Genomic DNA, 23,434 nt, shown 5'->3' on the forward strand with positions numbered 1-23,434 from the left:
CCTCTTATGTTTTCCTCTAAGAGCTTTACGGTTTTAGCTTTTACATTGGGGATTATGATCCGTCTTGAATTAACTGTTGGGTACAGTGTGAGGGAGGCATCAAGGTTAATCTTTGTTCACATAGATATGCAGTTTTTTCCTGCATGGTTTGTTCAAAAGACATTCCTTTCCCCACTGGATTGCTTTGATGCCTCATTAAAAACCAAATGACCACAGAAGTGTGGCTCTGTTTTAGGATTCTCTATTCTCTTCTATTGATTGGCAAGAAAAGGAGACTAACTCATAAAAAACTTGTAAAAACCTTAACAGGACATATTAACTTAAAAATTTTCTTTTTCTGAAAATGAAAATTTCTCTTTCTCTCAGAAAAACCACAACTAACCAAGATTTAAGATTTTAAAAAAAAAAATTGGGCTTCCATGGTGGCGCAGTGGTTAAGAATTTGCCTGCCAATGCAGGGGACACGGGTTCGAGCCCTGGCCTGGGAAGATCCCACATGCAACGGAGCAACTAAGCCCGTGAGCCACAACTACTGAGCCTGCGCGTCTGGAGCCTGTGCTCCCAACAAGAGAGGCCACGATAGTGAGAGGACCCCGCACCGCGATGAAGAGTGGCCCCCGCTCACCGCAACTGGAGAAAGCCCTCGCACAGAAACGAAGACCCAACACAGCCAAAAATAAATAAATTAATTAATTAATTAAAAAAAAATTTGGTAGCACTAATTTCCTAGTTAAGCAGAGAAAAAAAAATGATTTATAGACTTGATACATATATAATGTTACTGAATTCAAAGGCAAACTGAACTTTTTCTTTAAGTCTTGAAATAAACTGTCCCTTTAACCTAGGGGTGCTTGCTTTCTGGTTTCAAGGTCTTACAATAATTTAGAAGCACTGAAGGATGCAGGGAAAAGAAATTAAAAAACAAAAACAAAAACACATACAAGTAGCTAGAAACATGGGAGAATTGTCGTCTTGATAATCAAATTATGATTATTAAGAAAATATGGCAAAGTGATTGTTTGAAAACGTGAATCAGACCATGTCATTCTTTTATTCTCAAGGCTTCCCATCACACTTAGAATAAAGTCCCAAACCCTTACCTTGGCTACCTGTAAAAGTCCTATATAAGCTGGCTCTCTTCAATCTCATTTCCTACCATTCTTTTCTTTGCTGTGTTCACACTGGCCTCCTTGTGCAAATGCTTTACCTTCTTAGAGTCTCTGTAGTTCCTGTTCTTGCCCTGAACACTTGTCCCTCAAATTTTTGCATGTCTGGCCTCCTTTATTTCTTAAAAACCTCTTATTCTTATTACCTGTTACTTCCTTAGAGAGGCCTTCCCTGGTCACCTCTTCTACTTAAAGTAACTCCCATTACCATCCTCTATCCATCAACTCTGATTCTTTTTTTTCTTTCAAAGCTCTTAGCACCCAATAGGATATATATTTATTTGCTGTCTAACTCTCCTATACAATTATAAATTCCACAAAGGCAGGGTTTTTATCTGTTTTGCTCACAGACTGAGTTCAGTAAGAACTGAATAAATATTTGTTGAAAGATGAATAAACAAAACCAACATTAAATGACTTCAACAATAAAAGTTTAGTGACTTACCAATATACTGACTTTGCATAAAACTCAATATTATCCGAAAAATCTCCAATCTCATCTTTGGCAATGCTCTCCAACCAATCTACCACCAGCTAGGAAAGGGGGGGAAAAGGAGTATTAACTATAAAATCTGTAAGTATTTTATTTGAAGTAGTATTACTCCTACCATTAATTTTTTAAAAAAGGGTTTCTAATTCAAAAATACCAAGTAACAATTTTTTCTATCACTGTTTTTACTTTTAAAAGATGTATAAATATTATGGTAAAAGATATTTTCTATAGGAATAATAGTTTTTAACAGGCTATTCCTGGAAATGGTGGGGCTATTATTTGAAAACAAAAAACAAGGTTCTTACTTCTTTTTAATTATAAATTAAAAGGTCAAAAAGAAAAAAATTAAGAAAAAAGTTTGACTTAAAAAACTTCATTTCTTTTATGTCATTTACCTTTCTCCATATCTCACCAAAAAAAATGTAAAAATTCTAGTCATACCTGACTTTGTCGGACAAGTGAATCTCTCTGAAATAATGCTTCCACAACTGCTTTTTCACTGGCATTAAGAACCTATTAAAAAAAAAAAATGGTGGAAAGAAAGAAAAGAAGATCCTCAAGAACATTATTTCAACAGAAAGGTAAGAGAATCTGAAATAAGTATACTTAACCACCCATAACCATTTTAACACAGCAAATCTGTACATTCACCTTTGAAAAAATTTTATAAGGAAGTTTCAAACTGCTAGATCAATGTGCAGCTGCTCTTACTTGATATTTTAATTCTTGGTTATGCTTAAAATTTTTAAGTTCTATTTCCCCAGAGATGTTGTTTTCGGGAAAAATAAAACACAAAACAAAATGAAGCAAATCATAATAAAGGGTAGGATGCAGTCATGGGGCATATTAGGAAACTAACATTTAAAAACTTTAGGACTTCCCTGGTGGCGCAGTGGTTAAGAATCCGCCTGCCAATGCAGTGGACATGGGTTCAAACCCTGGTCTGGGAAGATCCCACATGCCGCAGAGCAACTAAGCTCGTGTGCCACAACTATTGAGCCTGTGCTCTAGAACCCGCAAGCCACAACTACTGAGCCCACGTGCCACGACTACTGAAGCCCACACGCCTAGAGCCCGTGCTCCACAACAAAAGAAGCCACCGCAATGAGGAGCCCGCGCATGGCAACGAAGAGTAGCCCCCACTCGTCGCAACTAGAGAAAGACTGCACGCAGCAACGAAGACCCAACGCAACCAAAAATAAATAAATTAATTAATTAGAAAAACAAAAAACAAGGTAACTTCCTTCCAACTGGCAAAATCAAATGATTGATGGCAGAGTAAACATCTTCACACACTGTGAGAGTGTAAACTAGTACATTTCATTAGGAAGGCAACATGGCAAACTCTATCAAACTCTGTCCCAACAATTCACTTCCAGAAATATAGGAAATACTCAAATATGTAGGTAAGTGTGAAGAATGTTCATTGCATTATTGATAATTATAGCAAAAATACTGGAAACAAATATGTCCAGCAGAATGTCTGAAAAAAATTATGGCACATTTATACTTTGGCATACTATGAAAAAATAAGGTAAACGTATACAAATTGACATGAAAAAAACTAAGAAATATTGATGAATAATAATAAATTCTCAGTATAAGGTATAAATGAAATCATACTATATGGTAAAAAAGAAAAAAACACCAAACCAACCCCCCTCCCCCAAAAACTACGTGTATGTATAGAGCAGGGAGACTAGATGAAGCTATTGCCATAATTCCTGCAAAAAATGATGAAGGCTTTGGCTTAAGTGATGGCAACAGGAACAGAGATGAGAGGTCAGAGTCAGAACAGAAGAGCTAGAGTGAGCAAGATCTGATGATGGACTAAATTTTGAGATGAGGCAGAGAGCAGGGTCTAAACCCTGGCTACTCAGAGTGTGGTTTACAGACCAACAGCATCAGCACCACCTGCGAGCCTCTTAAAAATGCAGAACCTTAGGCCCCTCCCCAGACCTACTGAACCACAATCTGCATTTTAACAAGATCCCCAGGTGACTCATGTGCACAGTAAAGTTTGAGAAGTGCTGGCTTAGGGAACACTTGGATTCCTTGGAAAGTTGGCTATGGTGCCATCCACTGAAGGACCAAAGTGGGTTTGACTTTTGACAGGTTGGAGTTACAGTGCTTGAAAATTATTTTGCTTTAAAAGAAAGAAATACAGTTGACCCTTGAACAATGCAAGGGTTAGGGCACCGATCCTCCTTACAGTCGAAAATCCAAATGTAACTTTACAGTTGGCTCTCTGTACTGCTCATTCCTCTGTAACCGAGGTTCTGTACCTGAGGATTCAACCAACTGCAGATCATGTAGTACTGCAGTATGTATTTAGTGAAAAAAATCTGTGTGTTAAGTGGACCCACACAGTTCAAACCCGTGTTGTTCAAACATTAACTGTAGAAGGTGCTGACTTTTGAAGGGGGGACAACGTGGCTGAGTTCCCCTGGGTCTGCTGGGAGGAAAAGAAAAATATGGAAAGACCATTTACAGAATGAGACAGAGCCTGGGGACTCATTCCCTTCAGGCTATATCTTCTCTCTGCTTGGAGTCTCTAGGAGAGAACAAAATACACTCTAGTGCTGCAGAGAAGTTTGCACAATTTAACAACTTGACTAATACCTTTACTAGGACCCAAGTCACTGAATCCTGCAACACTTCACCCAGACTGCATTAAAAAAAGGCTTCTGCTGAATGGCCTGAGGGGTAACTCCCTCAAATTTCCTAGGAGGTCAATGTTTGATTTCGAGGATAATGAGGCATAGCCTTCATTGTCTTGGAGGATCCTTTGTCTGAAGGAAAGCATCTCTAGAACACTGTGGTTGACCTTCCCAAGGTTCAACTAAACATTTCAAAATGACATTCTCAACTTGATCTTCAAAAAAACCTCCACAAAACTGTGTGTGTATATATGTATAAAGATGCAGAGAAAAATGTCTGTTAGAATACATACTAAATTGTTAGAACAGTGAGAGGGATAAAAGAGAACTTTAAACTTTTACTCTATAATGTAGATCAATTTTGATTATTGTATCTTTTATTTACTTGTAAAATTTTTAAAATGAAGAAACTCTAGATGGAGGGTCAAAAATCAAATTCTACTACTAAAAATATTTGAATTTTTAAGCATTTATAAAGGAAAAAATTTAATATAAAACTTACAGTAATTACAAACATACTTTCATCTTCTAATGCAGACTGTATTCTGTCTCTGAGGAAAAATAACACAAAATGAAAAAGCCTTATTTCACATGAGTAAATGAAATCACCTTTTTAAGCTAGATACATGCAGAAGCCTGCATTCCATCCACTGTAAACAAATGAGTTTCCAATTAACTTAGCCAACATGTTTTTAAAAGCAAAAATCAAGTAGTAAATGCCTTCTGAATCTAATACTGACATCTGAACAAAAATGATATTTACTGAAGATACAAACTACAAAGTCTTTAATGGCTACCTGCTAAAGCATACACTTAACTTTTCAATATGTTTTCACAGGGCCAAAATGAAAAAATATAATTTTCTCTCAAGATTTTCTCATTAAGATGAGAAAGTAACAGAATGAGAGCCAAAACCAAGGAGCATCTGAGAGAAGAAAAATTTGGTTAACTTCTCTCAAACTTCCACATTACATAAAGTTTATCTGTCAGTTCTTTTTCTTAATCTATCCTCTTCTAAATATTGCCATATTTTTAGCACTTTCCTTAAATCTTTACATGTATCCAATTTTTGGTAGCTACCGGCTTTATGATTAATATTCCCCTTTCCTCGTTAACTCACTTCTGACAACTAAGGCATTAGAAATGGTAGGTATCACAAAATGGCAGAACCTATTTCCAAACACATCTTACTCTAACTTCCAAGTTAATCTGCCAGTTTATTTCTCTTTGAAGTCCTACACAACTTTACCTATACAAAGAAGCCAGCAGCCTCCACGTGACCATCTCCTGTTGAAGAAGCCAGAGCATACTGGCTGTTTTTGAAAACTTTTGAAGTCCAGGTGTTGCTCGGCTCACTATTTTACTCAGTATATTCACCTGAATTAAAAATACAAATGTAATAAGGTTTTCTATAATTTTGAGTCACAACTTTGTATTCTTCAAGTACATAGTGCTAAAACTAATTATATATATTTTATATATGTACCTATTTATATTATAAATTTTTCCTGTCTATTGTCTTTTTTAAATTGAGTGTAATATAACATTCCCACTAGAAATGGCCTTAATTTGAAGTAAGGTGTGTTTATGTGGGTATATATGTAAAAGTTTAACAGACTCTAGAGTTCAGATTCAACAATAACAGCCATGAGTACGTTTTTCTCCTTGTACATCAACCCAGAAGATAAGCTAAATCTAACCTACACCCAACAAAATCATAACATGAACCAACAGAGCAGCAATGAAAATTAAAAGTAAGGTATCTTCAAATTTTATCTGAAAAATTTATACCATATAAAAAAATCAAGAAAAATATTTTCCTAAGACTGGTACCAAAACATTGTCGTTTCTAACCAAACCTTAACCAAAATCCCTCCTTGCTGTAAAACAGTAGTTCTTAATCATTTGAGGACTTTTTGTGGAAGTCTAATGAAAGATATGGATGTTCCTCACAGAAACACACACCAAATTATTTAATAGGAGGTTTAAGGACCCAGGGTAAAAGAAACCTTTCTCAAAGGTTATGAATATTACCTCCTTATCAAGGGCAATTAAGAGACAGGATTGGTCTCATTCAGAAAATGAAGAATCACTACCAAAACAACAGGTTTCCCCACCCTTTAAAAAGTATTCACAAAGTAATGTTACTTCTGTCTTAAGGCCAGTGTTTAATAAAAGTATTATCTGTATTTCTCATTCCTTTAATAAATTCTCTATTGGAATCCTAACTCCAGTGATTCACTAGGTGATTATTATCGCTTTTGTTATTTAATGAAGCTACTGCTTTTATAATGGAACAATTCAGAAATTGGTTATTGAACTAATATTAAATGCTCAAAAAATGTTGGCTATTACTATTATTTCAATTATTCTTGAATGCAATAGTTTCTTGAAGTCCTTTCCTTTCCTTTAAAAGAGACTTAATTTTTTGAGCAGTTTTAGGTTCACAGCAAAACTAAGTAGGAAGTACAGCGAGTTCCCATTACTTTCTGCCCCCAAATACACACAACCTAACCCCCCACTATCAATATCCAGTTACAGTCACTGAAGCTACATTGACATGTCATTACTACTGAAAGTCCATAGTTTACACAAGGGTTCACTCTTGGTGTTGTACATTCTATGGGTTTTGACAAATGTATAATGACATGTATCCCTCATAATAATATCACACAGAATAATGTCACTCCCCTAAAAATCCACTGTGCTCCACTTTCCATCCTTACCGCCCTTTGAACCCTGGCAACTGCTAGTCTTTTTATTCTCTTTAAGTTTTCCCTTTTCCAGAGTATCGTATAGTTGCAATCACACCATATGTAGCCTTTGCATATTGGCTTCTTTCACTTAGTGATATGCATTTCGGGTTAATCCTCATCTCTTTATGGCTTGATAGCCCATTACTTTTAAGGGCTGTATAATATTCCACTGTCTGGATGAACCACAGTTGATTTACCCATTCACTTACTGAAGGCATCTTGATTGCTTCCAAATTTAGGCTATTATGAATAAAGCTGCTATAAACATCTATGTGCAGGCTTTTGTGTGGACATATATTTTAAACTCTTTTGGGTAAATACCAAAGAGTATGAATGTTAGATTATATGGTAAGAGTATGTTTAGTTTTGTAAGAAACTGAGACACTGTCTTCCAAAGTGGCTGTACCATTTTCCATTCCCACCAGCAATGAATGAGAATTCTTGTTCTACACCCTTGCCAGCATTTGGTTTTGTTAGTGTTTTGGATTTTGGTCATTCTAACAGGTGTATAGTGGCATCTTGTTGTTTTAATTTGCTATTCCCTAATGATATATGATGTGTTTTTTTAAATTTTTATTTTATATTGCAGTATAGTTGATTTACAATGCTGTGTTGACATATGATGTTAAGCATCTTTTCCCATACTTATTTGCCAGCTGTAGATCTTCTCTGGTAATGTGTCTGTTTACATGTTTTGTCCATTTCTCAGTTAGATTGTTCATTTTCTTACTGTTGAGTTTTAAGTTCTTTGTATATTTTGGGTTTTCCTTTTTCAAAGATGCAGAATCCTTTTGTCCTTAAAAGAAATATTATACGGACTCTCAAAGCATAAAAAGCAGAGCTGCTCTGGCTGACCTCCTAGCCATGCCACACTTGTCACTACACCCCAAGACATCCTCCTTAAATTTGGCATAGAAATTCACAAGTTGATGCTGTTCAAAAAAAACTTAAAGAGTACTGAAGTCTGACCAGCAATGCAGTGAAATTAACTTACCTGACTAATACAAATGTTTTCATACTCTTCCACAAGGTCAAAAACTGTAGTTGAAGAGTGCTTCAAAAAAGACTGCAGGAAATCAGAAAACATACTCATGGATGCTAGAACACAATAAAAAGAAAAGGAACAGAAAGAGTTAAATGACATACTTCTAGGTAATTCTGTTTGTTTTAAAAACTTAAAAATATAGCTACAGATCCTTTTTTTTAACTGCTGTATTTTTAAAAATATATAATTGTGGTAAAATACAGATAACAAAATTTACCATTTTAACCATTTTTAAGCGTACAGTTCAGTAGCAGTAAGTACATACACAGTGCTGTGTTACCATCACCACCATGGGACCACAGAACTCTGCATTTTGCAAAACTAAACTCAGGATAGCCAAGGCAATCCTGAGAAAAAACAAAGCAGAAGGCATCACACTTCCTGATTTCAAACTACACTACAAAGCTATAGTATTCAAAACAGTACTGGCATAAAAATAGACACATAAACCAATGGAAAAGAATGGAGAGTCCAGAAATAAACTCCCACATATATGGTCAATTAATATTTGACAAGGGAGCCAAGAATGCTGAATGGGGAAAGGATAGTTTCTTTAATAAATGGTGCTGGAAAAACTGGATAACTGCATGCAGAAAAACAAACTCAGACCCCTATCTTAGATCACTCATAAAAATGAACTTGAAATGAATTAAAAACTTAAGTAAGACCTGAAACTGTAAAATTCCTAGAAAAAAAATGTAGGGAAAAAGTTCCTTGACACTGGTCTTGGCAATACTTTTTGGATATGACACCAAAAGCACAAGCAATAAAAGCCAAAAATCAACAAGTGGGACTATATCAAACTGAAAGGCTCTATACAACTAAACAAACAATCAACAAAATGAAATGGCAACCTATGGAATGAGAGAAAATATTTGCAAACTATATATCTGATAAGAAGTTAACCTCCAAAATATATAAAGAATTCATAAAATTCAAAAACAAACAATCTGATTTAAAAATGGGCAGAGGAACTGAACAGACATTCCTCCAAAGACATATAAATGGCCAACAGGTACCTGAAAAGATGCTCAACATCGCTAATCATCAGGGAAATACAAATCAAAACTACAATGAGATATCACCTCACATCTGTTAGAATGGCTGTCATCAATAACACAAGAAATAACAAGTGTTGGTGAAGATGTGGAGAAAAGGGAACCTTTGTGCACTATTGATGATAATGTAAACTGGTTCAGCCACTATGGAAAACAGTATGGAGGTTCCTCAAAAAATTAAAAATAGAACTACCATATGATCCAGCAATACCACTTCTGGGTATATAGTCAAAGGAAATGAAAACAGGCTTTCAAAAAGGTATCTGTACTTCCACACTTACTGCAGCATTATTCATAATAGCCAAGACAGGGAAAAAACCCAAGTGTCCATCACCAGATAAATGGATAAAGAAGTGGTATATATATACAACAGAATATTATTCAGCCATGAGAAAGAAAGCAATCCTGCTATTTGTGACAGGATAGACCCTGGATAGACCCTGAAGGCATTAAGTAAGATAAATCTGACAGAGAGAGACAAATACTGTACTATATCACTCATGAGGAATCTAAAAAAGCCAAACTCATAGAAACAGAGAGTGGAATGGTGGTTTCCAGGGGCTAGAGGGTGGGGGAATTGAGAGATGTTGGTTAAAGGGTACAAATTTGCAGTTAGAAGATGAGTAAATTCTGGAAATCTAATGCACAGCATTGACTATAATCAATAAATCTGTATCACATAGTTGAAAGTTGCTAAGAGACTAGATCTTAAATATTCTCACCACAGAAATGATAATTATGTGATGTGAAAGTATGATGGAGGTGTTAGCTAACACTAATAATATGCAAGTGTATCAAAGCAATATGTTGTACACCTTAAACTTACAGAATGTTACGTCAATTATACCTCAAAAAAAAAAAGAAAAAAAAATCCTAAAACTATAACTCCCCATTCTCCCCTTTCCCTAGACCTTGGCAACCATTATTCTACTTTCTATGTCTATGAGTTTGACTACTCTAGGTGCCTCACATATTTGGAATCATACAGTATTTGTCCCTATGCCACTGGTTTATTTCATTTAGCATAATGTCCTCAAAGTACATTCATGTTGTAGCATGCGTCTGAATTATATGCCACTGTAAGTATATACCACATTTTGTTTAACCTTCATCCATCAATGGACATTTGGGTTGCTTCTACCTTTTAGCCATTATGAATAATGGGGCTATAAACGAGGGAACACAAATCTCTTTAAAATCCTGTTTTCACTCCTTTTGGGTATACACCCAGAGGTAGAATTGCTAAATCATATGGTAACTCTATTTTTAATTTTCTGAGGAACCACCACTGTTTACCATTTCACATTCCCACCAACAATGTACAAGAGCTCCAATTTCTCCACATCTGTGCCAACATTTGTTATTTTCTGTTTGTTTGGGGTTTTTCTGTTTTTGTGGGTTTTTTTGACAGTAGCCATCCTAATGGGTTCAGGTGGTATCTCGTGGTTTTGATTTGCTTTTCCTTAATGCAAATTATTACTTAATAATGCAACATTACTGATGTTGAGCAAATTTTCATGTGCTTATTGGCTACTTTTATATCTTCTTTGGAGAAATGTCTAAAAGTCCTCTGTCCATTTTCAATTGAGTTGTTTGTTTTCTGTTATTGTTGAGTTGTAGGAGTTCTTTCTACATACTGAATATTAATCTCTCATGAGATATATGATTTGCAAATATATTCTCCCACTCTGTGGGTTTCCTTTTCACTCTATTGTTCTTTTGACACATATTTTGATGTAGTCCAATTTATTTTGTCTTTTGTTACCTACAAGTCTTTTAAGATTCCAAAATGTATTATTCAGTAGTCTGTTGACCATTACTACAAAACCATGAGCCAAATTTTGAAACATCTGAATTGTATTTTAAGTATACCATAACAAGGTAGCTGAGAAAGTTATAATAGATACTAAAATGACATGTTTTACTCAGGGAAAATACATACACTCTACTACAATACTGTATAATATTTAAGGCCTCAGCCATGGTTCATACGAAAAATGAAATATTTTATAGATTAAGTACAAAGTACTTTTGAGTCACTCAATATCTGAGTACTTACAACTGGCAAATACTACAAAGAAGCAGTGGTCACCACAGTGTTAAGAGAAGGGCTCTGGGACTTCCCTGGTGATGCAGTGGTTAAGAATCCACCTGCCAGTGCAGGGGACACAGGTTCGAGCCCTGGTCCGGGAAGATCCCACATGCCGCGGAGCAACTAAGCCCATGCGCCACAACGACTGAGCCTGCGCTCTAGAGCCCGCAAGCCACAACTACTGAGCCCACGTGCTGCAACTACTGAAGCCTGCGCGCCTAAAGCCCGTGCTCCACGACAAGAGAAGCCACCGCAATGAGAAGCCCGCGCGCTGCAACAAAGAGTAGCCCCTGCTCGAAGTGACCAGAGAAACCTGCGCGCAGCAACGAAGACCCAACACAGCCAAAAATAAATAAATAAATAAATAAATTTATCAGGAAAAAAAGAGAGAGAGAGAAGGGCTCTGGAATCAAACTGCTTAGTTTCAAATCCTGGTGCCATCACTTCCTAGCCAGGTGAGCGCAAGCAGGTTACTTAATCTTTTTGAGCCGCAGTTTCATTTCCCTGAAAATGGAAACAGTTACTGTATCTATTCAATGGACCATGAAAGGAGTTAGTGTTCACACAGTGGTTAGCATACTGACTAGCACTCATATATGTTAGCTTATAATGATAAAATGAAGAAGAACCTATGTCATAATGTGCAGGTACAGAGGCACTAAAAGCAAATTTTTTTTCCAAAAGGGAATGGTAATAGCCAATGTAAAGTTAGAATAGTCACAGTACTATTTGAAGAAACAGCACTAGCATCCAGGCCAAATAAAACACGTCAACAATGTCAGATAAAAATTAAACCAAAAGAAAAAGAGAAGCTCTTTCAACAGCACAAATATGGAAAGAATAAAAATATTAGAGACTAGTCTAATAACCTAACACGCTACTACTTATACTGAAAGATTAAACGGCAAAATGCCGCTCCAGCTGAGAACTAACGTGAGGTTCTCAACCTTCTAGAGCTACTACATCAAATGTCGTAGCCATTACCATAACTAGTTGGCTTAACAAAAAATATTTTTTAATGATGTTCAGGAATAGGAGATAATTTCCTTGATCTTAGTAAAAGGACAAGCTACTGTGTTACAAACGAAGTTTTACCAGCTTCTCCAGGATCGTCCTCCCGTAACATAACAGCACTGAGAGTTACATCCTCTGTTACACTGTGGGGCTCTGTGTTTGTGAAGAGCCCTGCACGCTGTGATGAGAATGCAGCGGCCCAATTACTGTCATCCAGATTAGTTACCTGAAAAAATAAAAGGAAGATACAGAAAAGTAATGCGGTTATTGCTGCTGAGTGAATAAAGACTTTAATACTATTAAAATTTTTTAAAGACCATAGGTATGTGTTTTTCACTTTTAAAAGAGAGCCATGAGGCCATTTTATTAAGGAAATCATGGCTTTTTTTTTTTGGCCATGCCATGAGGCATGTGGGATCTTAGTTCCCCGACCAGGGATTGAACCTGTGCCCCCTGCGTTGGGAGCTCGGAGTCTTAACCATTGGACCGCCAAGGAAGTCCTGGTGGGTTTTTTTTTTAAAAAAAGGCAGTATATTCCTTCTTTTTTTTAATATCTATTTATTTATTTATTTATTTTTGGCTGTGCTGGGTCTTCCTTGCTGCGCACAGGCTTTCTCTAGTTGCGGCGAGTGGGGGCTACTCTTCGTTGTGGTGCATGGGCTTCTCATTGTGGTGGCTTCTTTTGCTGCAGAGCACAGGCTCTGGGCGCACGGGCTTCAGTAGTTGTGGCATGCGGGCTCAGTAGTTGTGGCATGCGGGCTCAGTAGTTGTGGCTCGCGGGCTCAGTAGTTGTGGCTTGCAGGCTCTAGAGCACAAGCTCAGTAGTTGTGGCGCATGGGCTTAGTTGCTCCACTGCATGTGGGATCTTCTGGGACCAGGGATCGAACCCATGTCCCCTGTACTGGCAGGCGGATTCTTAACCACTGCGCCACCAGGGAAGTTCCAGTCCCAGCTTTTTTGTTTTCTTCTTTGCACTACCCCATACTTAAAAAAAAAAAAAGCCAATAAAGATTCCATTTTGTAATATTTAAGCTGATATTAATAAGTAAACTAATATCAGCTTTAGTCCTATTGCTCTAGGACTAGTTCAAATCAATTTTTTAATTTTGGGAAACAGTACAGGATGAATGACCCAGTTTCTACAACAAATAAATGGTAAAGAAAAAAAGAATGATAGAGAAACTTATAGATTAAAATACTTAAGAGACATACCAAGTAAATGCAATGTGTTGAGCTTGTTTGGATTCTGATTTGAACAAACCAACTTAAAAAGTCTGACACAGGGCTTCCCTGGTGGAGCAGTGGTTAAGAATCTGCCTGCCACTGCAGGGGACACGGGTTCGAGCCCTGGTCTGGGAAGATCCCACATGCCGCAGAGCAACTAAGCCCGTGAGCCACAACTACTGAGCCTGCGCGTCTGGAGCCTGTGCTCCGCAACAAGAGAGGCCGCGACAGAGAGAGGCCCACGCACCGCGATGAAGAGTGGCCCCCGCTCGCTGCAACTGGAGAAAGCCCTCGCACAGAAACGAAGACCCAACACAGCCAAAAATAAATATAAATAAATTAATTAATTAAAGAAACGTTTAAAAAAAATATTTAAAAAAAAAAAAAGTCTGACACAACTGAAGTATGAACACTTAATGAAATACGTATTGTAATGAAAAAAGTACACATAAAATGGCTATTTGAAATGATAAAGGACTTACTCTGTGTGTGTAGGGAGGGGTAAGACGTGTTAACAATATTGTATTTACGTTAAAGAAAGCATCCTTATGTCTCAGAGATACCTACTGAAGTATTTATGGATAAAATGGTATGAAATCTGGGAACTATAATGTGGGGGAAATGCTTGTGGGTGTAGATGAAACAAGATCAGCCATATGCTGATAACTGTTGAAAGTGGGCAATAAATACATGGAGGCTTACTCTACTATTGTATTTTTGGACATATTAAAAAATAGTAATAAAAATCTTTTTTAAATTTACCTTTACTTAAAATCCAGGCATGAGCCACAATAAAAATGTACCTTTAAATCAGTCTCCCCAAGGAAAAATGCTAAAGATGGGTGCTGGGGCCCTATATATTAGTGAGGTAGTAACTATGCGCTGAGGAGAGCTTAGCTTCAGCTACCGAAGACTGATTGATAGTTTACTCCCTTCTGGATACTCATCATCATTATTATAAAGATCAAACTGAAAACCTTACACAGCAGTGATATCTTGCATTCAGAAAAGTACTTTGGTCCATAACCAAATCTTGGCAGGTAGACACATGGTAAAATCAACATAGCAAATACTGTACTTCCTTCAGGGCAATCTGTGTATCTAAGACCACTTCTCACAGCTGATATCAAATTTGGCAAAACAGGGACTTCCTTGGTGGTCTAGTGGTAAAGAATCCACCTTCCAATGCAGGGGATGCGGGTTTGATCCCTGGTCAGGGAACTAAGATTCCCACGTGCCACAGGACAACTAAGCCCATGCACCACAACTATTGAGCTCTCGCGCCTCAACTAGAGAGCCCGCACGCCACCACTACAGAGCCCACGCACCCTGGAGCCCGCGCACCACAACTAGAGAGAGAAAACCCGCACGCCGTAACAAAGAGACCACGCGCCGTAAAGAAAAGATCCCGCATGCCTCAACGAAAATCCCGTGCGCCCCAATTAAGACCCGAAACAGCCAAAACAATAAGGAAAATAAATATTACAAAATAAAATAAAATAGGCAAAACAAATCAAGACAGTATCTTTGACTACAAAGTAATTTCCAAACATTTTGTAATAATCAGTATATATTTACTCTATCCTAGCCTTTAAAAGAGTAACAATTTTACTATTAATCCTGCAGTTCTGAAGCAGTAAATAAAACTCATCTTCTTTTGCTTAAACCCAGAAGCAGTCAATTCACTCATGTTTTTAAGAAGAATAAGAATAAACATTGCCAAAATAAACCAGTTTCATAAGCAAAGTAAAACTGTTCAATGACTAGATCACTATTAGATATTAACACTCTAAAAATTCATAAGACTGTAATAAATATTTCTAAGATCGATTTAACCTTCTAAGACAAGGAGAGGTTTAACATGCAAAACCTCTTTTTAATAAGCACAGAGCCAAATAAAGAGCCATTTTTATCTTGTTTTTGGAACTAAATGGGCCATAATACTCTACTACTCCAACAAAAGTCTTCCGTTTTCTTCTTCTCAGTTAGATACAATTCTTTCTTTTTCTATAGGGTATTTTAAGCACCTAGGTCAAGTCATTCTGTATCACAGTTTATAAGACATTTCTTTTGCTATTTTAACTATTGTATCACAGTGATTCCTAAAGAGTGTCTCATCTACTTCTCCCAAAATTTTCTCTTGTCTTTCCTTTAATGCTTTGTCCTTCTTCCTTATGACAGTCTTCATTGATTACTCCTGGCTTCCTTCTCTTCTATGCTTCTTGGGCTCAGCTTTTATACCAATAGCAACCAATCGGAATTGATTTATTCTGATCAGCAAACTGTCAGATTAACACATTTTGTCGGCAACTAACTGCCACTGGTGCCACAGCTTCCACCTATGACATGAGTATGTTTAAGGGTCTCAGTTTTCTGAAAGTCTTTCCAATCAAAAACTGATTTCAATTAACATAACCGGATTACTTTATGACAAATAAGACTTCAATTCTCATTAAAAGCTTTTTAGCTAAATATCTTACGTTAATAAAAAGGAAGAAAATTTCAGCCCCATCTTTCTACATACCATAGACAGATTTCCCAAGAACCCCGAAGACTGTGTAAGCCGAGGAGACCTCCCTCCAGTTCCAAGAATGCAGAAAACATCTGGCTGCCTTAGTAAGCTTCGGTTTGTTGGAGTAACTACTAGGAAGAGGTTAGTAAAAAGAATTCGAAATGCGTGAGCCTTGATCATGGAAGAAAACAAGCAAACAAACAATAAAGAATAATTTTCACTTTTCAATTATTTAGATTCTAACCAAATAAATACTTTCAATATTAACATTTCCATCATATGAAGATTCAACTTATTTTTCTAAATATGAACTTTTAGTACTACTGAGCCCACCAAGAAAAACTTTACTGCAAACAGAGATGCTTTCATTATAGCATAATTGAGCATAAAGAAAAGGGACACTAATGAGTCCATGAATTTGCCAAATTCTAATTTTATAAAGCATACTATAGTATAGAGGACATGGGCCCTGGAGTAAGCAGATTATGGTTCGAATTTTGGTTCCATTACTTACATACTTACCTAGCTATGTTATCTGCGTTAATCAACTTCTCTAAGGCTCACATTCGGTCTTGGCAAAATAGAGATAATACCTATGTCATAGTTAGTATGCATTTATGTAAAGAACAGTGACTTACACATGGTAAGAGTTCAACAAATAGTAACTGCAATCATTATTATTTGTTCTTAATTAAATATAATTTATAAAATATAATATATATTACGGTATTAGTTGCTATTATTGTTATCATTATTAAATGCTTTAAAAGCAAGAAAAAAAAATCTTACAAGGTTGTCGAAATGAGCTGGGAGTTCGGGGGATAACCTGGTCTCTTGGTGTAGTATTAGCAAAAATTTCATCTTGGGATGCCCGAACTACAGAAAAAGTTAAGAAAAGTTTTTCACGTAGAAAAGACACCATCAAAGTTAGAATGAACCATATTTACACTATTCAAAATATGTGAATACATTTTTCAAGGGCAAGGTATTTTATGGCTACCATATTTTCTATGCAAAGAGTAAATAATTCCCTCTCCCCTTTAAATTCTCAGTTATCAGTCTTAGGTTGCTACACATTGAACTAAAAGTTGTTAGCCAGATTTCAAATAATAAAAAAAATCTAATCTCAGCAGAAGCTAACCACAGTATGATGGTTAGCAGTAAAATGGAACATCCTTATTTTCAGGGAAACATGAATCTCACTGAATTTCAGCATTATACTTACAAAAGAACACATCTGGGAAGTTAAAAAAAAAAAAAAACTAACTAAAACTAATGTCCATAGCATTTTATTATTATAGCTAGTGTTTAATATCTCTCATAAAAAGAAAAGTCTATAATCCTGATTCCAAACATGTTGCAATTTTTATAATCATGCTTAAAATGCAAAGGATACTTAAAACTCTTTTCTGAGCGCTCTGTTTTCGTGCAGTCCGAGTCACCTCTGCCTCCCGGATCACAGGAGATGACATCTCTCCAAAGTCACTCCTAAAATGGCATAATCAAGCTCATGTGAATGAAATGAGAATGTAGCATTTGCAAAAAAACTTTATCATCATGATTGGACCAAAGGATCCTAAGTCAGCCAAGATGCAGATCATCCCAGTAGCCAAGTCTTTGATATTTTTGATGATAATGCCCCTCTGGCTCCAAATCCTGCTTATCCCTCAAAGTCCTGCTCAAATTTTACCTGCACGAAGACTTCTTTGACTTTCTAATACTTGTTATTTTCTCCTGTGGAATTACTTTAACACGTGGAATCTAAATCTATATTATAACACTGTTTTAGATAATTGCTTCATGAAGGTAAACCGTTCCTCTTTGGATTGAGGTCCCTAAAATTGCAGGAACTCTTAAAAGGATCTTCTGTAGTTTCCAAAATACTTCAAACCATGGATACTACTATTTAAGCTGGTGACTTGGGAGGCTAAGTAAAAAAGAAATCTAGTAAATTGGAGAGAAATGATCCTTCAAGTTTTTTCTCCCCAGACTACACTAAGGGTGTCTCCTGTCTCAGCACTACTGTAGTCACCATGCCCTTGTCATTCTCTGCCCAAAGTCTAGAAAATAAATTGTGTGAATTAAGAGGCCTGTATCTTAAGACAAGAATCAAATATTCATTTCCTCTACTTGAAAATCTTCAGATATCTATCTCTAGCCTACAGAATCAAGTCCAAATTTCCTAGCATGGTTTTTACAATCTGACCCCAGCTTACCAGTTCAGCCTTATATTCAGCCACAAACATCACTCCATACAAACATACACTGCATATGACCATTCAGCTACGCTTTCATATCCTTACACCTTTGTACATGTTGCTTCTTTTACAGAGGCCTACATTTGCCCCCTTGGTCTACATGGTGAATACTTACTCATCAAACAGCCTCCTGGAGTCTAGAGACACACAGATCCAGGTTGGCAACTTGGTTCTTCTATTTGTAAGCTTCCTAACTGACCAAGTTCCTTAACCTTTTTTAGCCCCAATGTTAGGTGTAAAAAGAGGATCATAGTAGCTATCCTGACAGGATTGTTAGAAAAATTAAATTAGCTAATAATATATTTAAAGCGTTTAAGTTACCAGTGTAGGCTACTGCTACTATTCAAACACCAACTAGAAAGTATTCTCCTTTGAGAGGTCTTCCTGATACCTCCCATGACAGGGAGACTTCATTGCTCCCCATTTCTTTTCCCACAGAGCAGTACAAAACACTTATCACTCCGTACTGCTCGGCTGTCTCCTCCACTACACATTCCCCCGAGGCCAAGAACCTTGAATAACTCATCTTTTACGCAGGTGCCTGGCATAGTGCCAGGGTCATAGAAAGAATTCAATAACTATCTGGTGCTGGAACCTGTAATCAGAAAGTCTGGGCTGAGATCCCTGTTCCATCACTGACTGGCTCTGTGATCTCGGGCAGGTCACTCAGCATCTCGAATGCCGGGCCACCTCCTACCTCGCCCACCCCAGGAGCGAAAAATGTTGCGCGAAAGTAAGTAGGTGGCAGAGCCGCCGTGGGAACCAGGAGATCATCATTAGCCGTAACCCTTCCCGACCCAAGCGGCCTTTCTTCCATCAGCTGCAGTCTCCCAGCCCGGAAAAGGAGTCCTAGGGTCAGCACCCGGGCCCTCGTCGGCTTCCTCTGGGAGTCGGGTTTCACCTGTTTCGTTCCTCCAGCACCCTGGAGGGACAAGTGTCCGGGATCGGCCGTCACCACCAAAACTGACCTGTCCATGGCTACAGCCTTCTCCCACCGAGAACCTTGCAAACTCAGTCCCAGCCTAGCCGCCGCGTTTCAGCCTTCCCGCTCTCCGGAAGTAAACCCTTTGACCCGGAAGCACGTCCTCGCTAAGCCGCTGTAGAAAAAAGAGGCGAGGGGCGGGAGGGGAGAAGAAACAACGTTCCCATTCGGAGCATGCGCAACTTCTTCCGCCTGCCGCCGCTTGTCCGGTCTGCGCAGGCGCAAAGGTGTGCCAGCGGTTGACGTCGCTGGGCGGGGCGGGGCGGGGCAGGACCGGGGCGGGGAAGGGGGCGGGGCCTGACCGTTTTGCCTCGCTGTGCGGCCGCCACTTTGCTTGACTGGTATTTATGGGCGTGGTCCAGGCGCCGGGGTTATCCTGCTGGGATACTTGACGTATATTGATAGTCTAGAAAAATGTGAAGCCATTTCCTGGTATTCTCTGTCAGAAACAGCCTGGACCTGGAATTCTGACGTGCAATCTCTGCGCTACACCTCGGGGGTCCCTGTCTCTCTCTTACTGTACTCACCTTGTTTGAACTGTAGTGTAAACCCCCTACAGTTTTTGAAATTGTTTTCCATAATGGCTATTTGTTCTTTACTTGGTATTTTTCCCTATTAAGGAGAAAAGGATCACCTGTCTTAAAAAAGCATAAAAGATGTTGGTATTGCCTTCTATTTCAAAGTGCAGGATAGGCAAAAAGTATATTCTGGCCCTGAAGGAATCAGTCGAAGTTTTGCCTTAGGCATTTACATTCCACTCTAATCCTGGGAAATGCCGTTCTAGGAAGGCTTCTTCATACCTAATTCCCGCTGAGACGACGTGGGGTTTTGAAGAAACGTGGCTTTGGGCTCCATCTAGGCTCGAAACCTCTGCGCTGCAGATTCCTCATCTGTAGAACAGAGGTAACGCCTTTATCGCAGAGTTGTTGGGAGGATTAAAACGAGATGTCAAATGTGCATTGCACATGGTAGTCATCGAAATGTTAATTTTCTTCTCCTCCAATAACTACTTGGGTCTCACCCTAGTGCTCTCTCATTTTTCCCATATCCTAATTTTCTTGTGCAAAAGAACGCTTTTCTCTTATGGAAAATGAAATGTGGTCTTAATGGTTTTTGTCAGTGCCAGAGGCAGGTTTATTCAAAGTATGAGCCGGTGTTTCAGGTTCTTGCCATGTGTCCCCAGGCAAGTGAATGCCAATGCGTTTTATTCATGTAATGTACTTGAAGTGATTGACCATAAGGCACACAATAAAAGTGAAGAGCAGCTTTGGGCAAAGGATTAGCTCGGTGTTCAGTTCACATGCAAAGAGGGAACACTTGTTAAAAAGTGCACTGGGGTTCACTTTTGAAACAATCGATTAGTAGGCAAAAACACCATACTGAAACGGCACAACTCGGATGGGATTCGAACCCAGCCAAAACTCAGACTTGGACTTGAACCCACTTTTAATTGAAATCCCACACCTGGTCTCAGGACTTAATGAAGCTCAGGGTCTTTATGTCTCGTTACAGAAAGAATTCAGTGAGAGACAAAGTGATAGGTAAGAAGTGGATTTATTTAGAGAGATACACATTCCACAGACAGAATGCAGTCCATCTCAAAAGGCGAGAGTGAGCCCCGAAATATGGGGTGGTTAGTTTATGACTGGGTAATTTCATAGACTAACAAGTGGGAGGATTATCCCAACTATTTTGGGGAAGGGACGGGGATTTCCAGGAACTGGGTCACGGCCCACTTTTTGGCCTTTTATGGTCGTCCTGGAAACTGTCATGGCATCTGTGGGTGTGTCATTTAGATGCTAATGTATTACAATTGCAATGAGTGTATAATGAGACTCAAGGTCTACTGGAAGTTGAATCTTCTGCCATCTTGGACCTAGTTGGTTCTAACCAGTTTATGTCTTGTCCTCAATGGTTAGGCATTCTTTTAATGTGCCCTGCCCCCTACCCTTCTGTTTCAGTTTTACGCCACTACATTTTGGGGTGGCTTGTTATGTAGCAATAGATAACTGGAACAAGTGGGATCAGACTATAACACTGTTTTATAATCTGCTTTTTCACTTAACAGTATGAACATTTTAATCATATCAAATATTTTTCATCTGCATCATTGTTAATTTAGCCAAATATTTTGAAAGAGGAAAATTTGTCTCTATTTACACTGACAATGCAACTTAACACAGTCTGACTTCAACCCTCACTGCTAAAAGAAAACTGCTCCAAACAAGGTCACCAATGCTCTCTTTGTCAGTAAAAGTTTGTTTTTCATCTCTCATCATCTTGGGTGCATTTGACACTGCAGACCCCTCTCTTCTCTGCCACAGTCCTGTCCCTAGGTCTCATGACTTTCCTCATGAGCTTTTTTAAGTCTTCTCTGGCTTCTCTTGACTAGTCTCCTATGTGGGCTTTTGAAATCTGCCTTTCCCTTAAATGTTAATTCATTTTCTCCAGAATTCTGACCTAAGCTCTCTTTTCTTCAACTCTGCACTATCCTCAGGCTTTAAACTACCAACTCTTTCCTCCCAGATTCCCAATCTATAGTTCTAGCCCATATCTTGCTTTTGTATTCCAGACTCATACGTCCAATTGCTTACTGGGCATGTTCACTTTGAGGATACAGAGTATCTGAAATTTAACATGTTCTAATTCTAAAACAGCAGTTTTCTTCTTTGAGCTCAAAACATTGCAAACGTGCTATTAAAATTTCATAATATTCTTTTTATCTAAAGAAGTAGAATTACAGTAAGATTAAGTAATTTACTTCAGGTCACGGGCTTGAACTAAATTCAATAACAAGCCAAAAGGATAGTAAATAACATGAATCATGAATTAAATACAAATACCAGTTTTTGGCTGAACCAAAACCACATGTAGGTTTTAAGACCTAGCTTGGCTCAGGAGACGATATTGCCTGGCGGTTAAGAGCAGTCTTGGAAATCAGGTTTCCCAGGTTTAAATCTCAGTTCTGCAGTTTATCAGCTATTTAACTATTCTAAACCTCACCTCTAAATAAATGAAAATATTCTCTTAGGGTAATTGTGAGGACTAAATACAAAAATAGCAATAGAGCAAAGTGGTCAAAAGCTCAGACTTGAGAGTTGGATTGACTTGGGTTACATCCTAGCTCCACCACCGCATACCAGCTACATGACCTTGGGTGCAAGTGTGTGCCTCAGTTTATTCTTTTTGGGTGTAATAATAGTATGAAATCATAAAGTTGTTAGGAGGATTTAGTGAGTTAATATGTGTAAAGCCTTAGAATAGTACCAGGCATTATATGTGTGGCATATTATACATGTTCAAAAATTATCAGTTCATTTTGCAACATCAAACTTAAGACATAGAGAAAGAGACATTAGTAACATAGATTGAACTGAACTAATTCCAATCCTTTTTTTTTGCCTCTGATGCAGAAGCATTTTTCCCTGTTTATATAAAGATCTCAAAATAACTAATACTTTATATTGATAAATATAAATATAATTGCAAAGTCTCCTTTTGTTCTCCATATAAAGCAGTCCAATGGTTATAATCCTGAAGAATCCTTTATTCAACCATTCACAAATAATTATCAAGTGTCAATTATGTACCAGGCACTGTGCTTGCAGCTGGGAGATATTGATTGGGGAAAAGGACATTTGCTGATTTAAAAAAAAAAAAAATCATGTAAACTTACCTATTCAAATATACATAATTGATCATAAACTTGGAATACATAAATATTTTAGATTACCATTATAGTCACCAAATACAATTTGGCATTTTTTTTTCCCCCTTTGGTCGTGCTGTGGCTTGTGAGATCTTAATTCCCTGTGGAGTCCTAACCAATGGACCACCAGGGAATTCCCTGGCCATTATTTTCTTAAAATATTCTTACTTAAAACCTGTTATGAGGTAAAACTGTTAGATCTCGTAAATTGATATTAGGGCTTGATTGGCAATGATTTATTCTTTTTTTTTCCTTTTTGATGTCGACCAGCTCTTTTAGCTCTTTTATTTATTTATTTTAAAAAATTGTGATGACACATATATCACATAAAATTTACCATTTTAGCCATTTCCACGTGTGCAGTTCAGTGGCATTAAGTACATTTCACATTATTGTGCAAGGAAATATTTTAGTCTTAAACATAGAAACCAAATTATAAACCAAAATAAATCCAAAATTATTTTT

At 37.7% G+C, this 23,434-nt stretch overlaps 1 protein-coding gene across 2 annotated transcripts in view; it reads right to left on the reverse strand.

The window, feature by feature from the left end:
* NUP107 (nucleoporin 107) overlaps positions 1 to 19,391 on the reverse strand; it is a 43,415-nt gene extending 24,024 nt beyond the window's left edge. Inside the window, exons 1-10 of one of the 2 annotated variants that reach the window (XM_082422733.1) lie at positions 19,247 to 19,391; positions 17,417 to 17,508; positions 16,810 to 16,896; positions 16,033 to 16,148; positions 12,366 to 12,510; positions 8,070 to 8,173; positions 5,569 to 5,696; positions 4,822 to 4,870; positions 2,101 to 2,172; positions 1,612 to 1,700 (exon numbers count right to left, since the gene is read on the reverse strand). In XM_082422733.1, the coding sequence (XP_082278859.1) occupies positions 1,612 to 1,700; positions 2,101 to 2,172; positions 4,822 to 4,870; positions 5,569 to 5,696; positions 8,070 to 8,173; positions 12,366 to 12,510; positions 16,033 to 16,148; positions 16,810 to 16,896; positions 17,417 to 17,508; positions 19,247 to 19,254 (890 nt within the window). In that variant the 5' untranslated portion in view covers positions 19,255 to 19,391. Of the gene's footprint in view, positions 1 to 1,611; positions 1,701 to 2,100; positions 2,173 to 4,821; positions 4,871 to 5,568; positions 5,697 to 8,069; positions 8,174 to 12,365; positions 12,511 to 16,032; positions 16,152 to 16,809; positions 16,897 to 17,416; positions 17,509 to 19,246 lie in introns of both variants that reach the window. The other variant, XM_082422732.1, reaches the window with a different exon arrangement.
* Between the last annotated feature and the right edge of the window lie 4,043 nt (positions 19,392 to 23,434).

The sequence above is a fragment of the Balaenoptera physalus genome (assembly GCF_965194825.1).
Source record: "Balaenoptera physalus genome assembly, chromosome: 13".
Classification (NCBI taxonomy): Eukaryota; Metazoa; Chordata; class Mammalia; order Artiodactyla; family Balaenopteridae; genus Balaenoptera; species Balaenoptera physalus.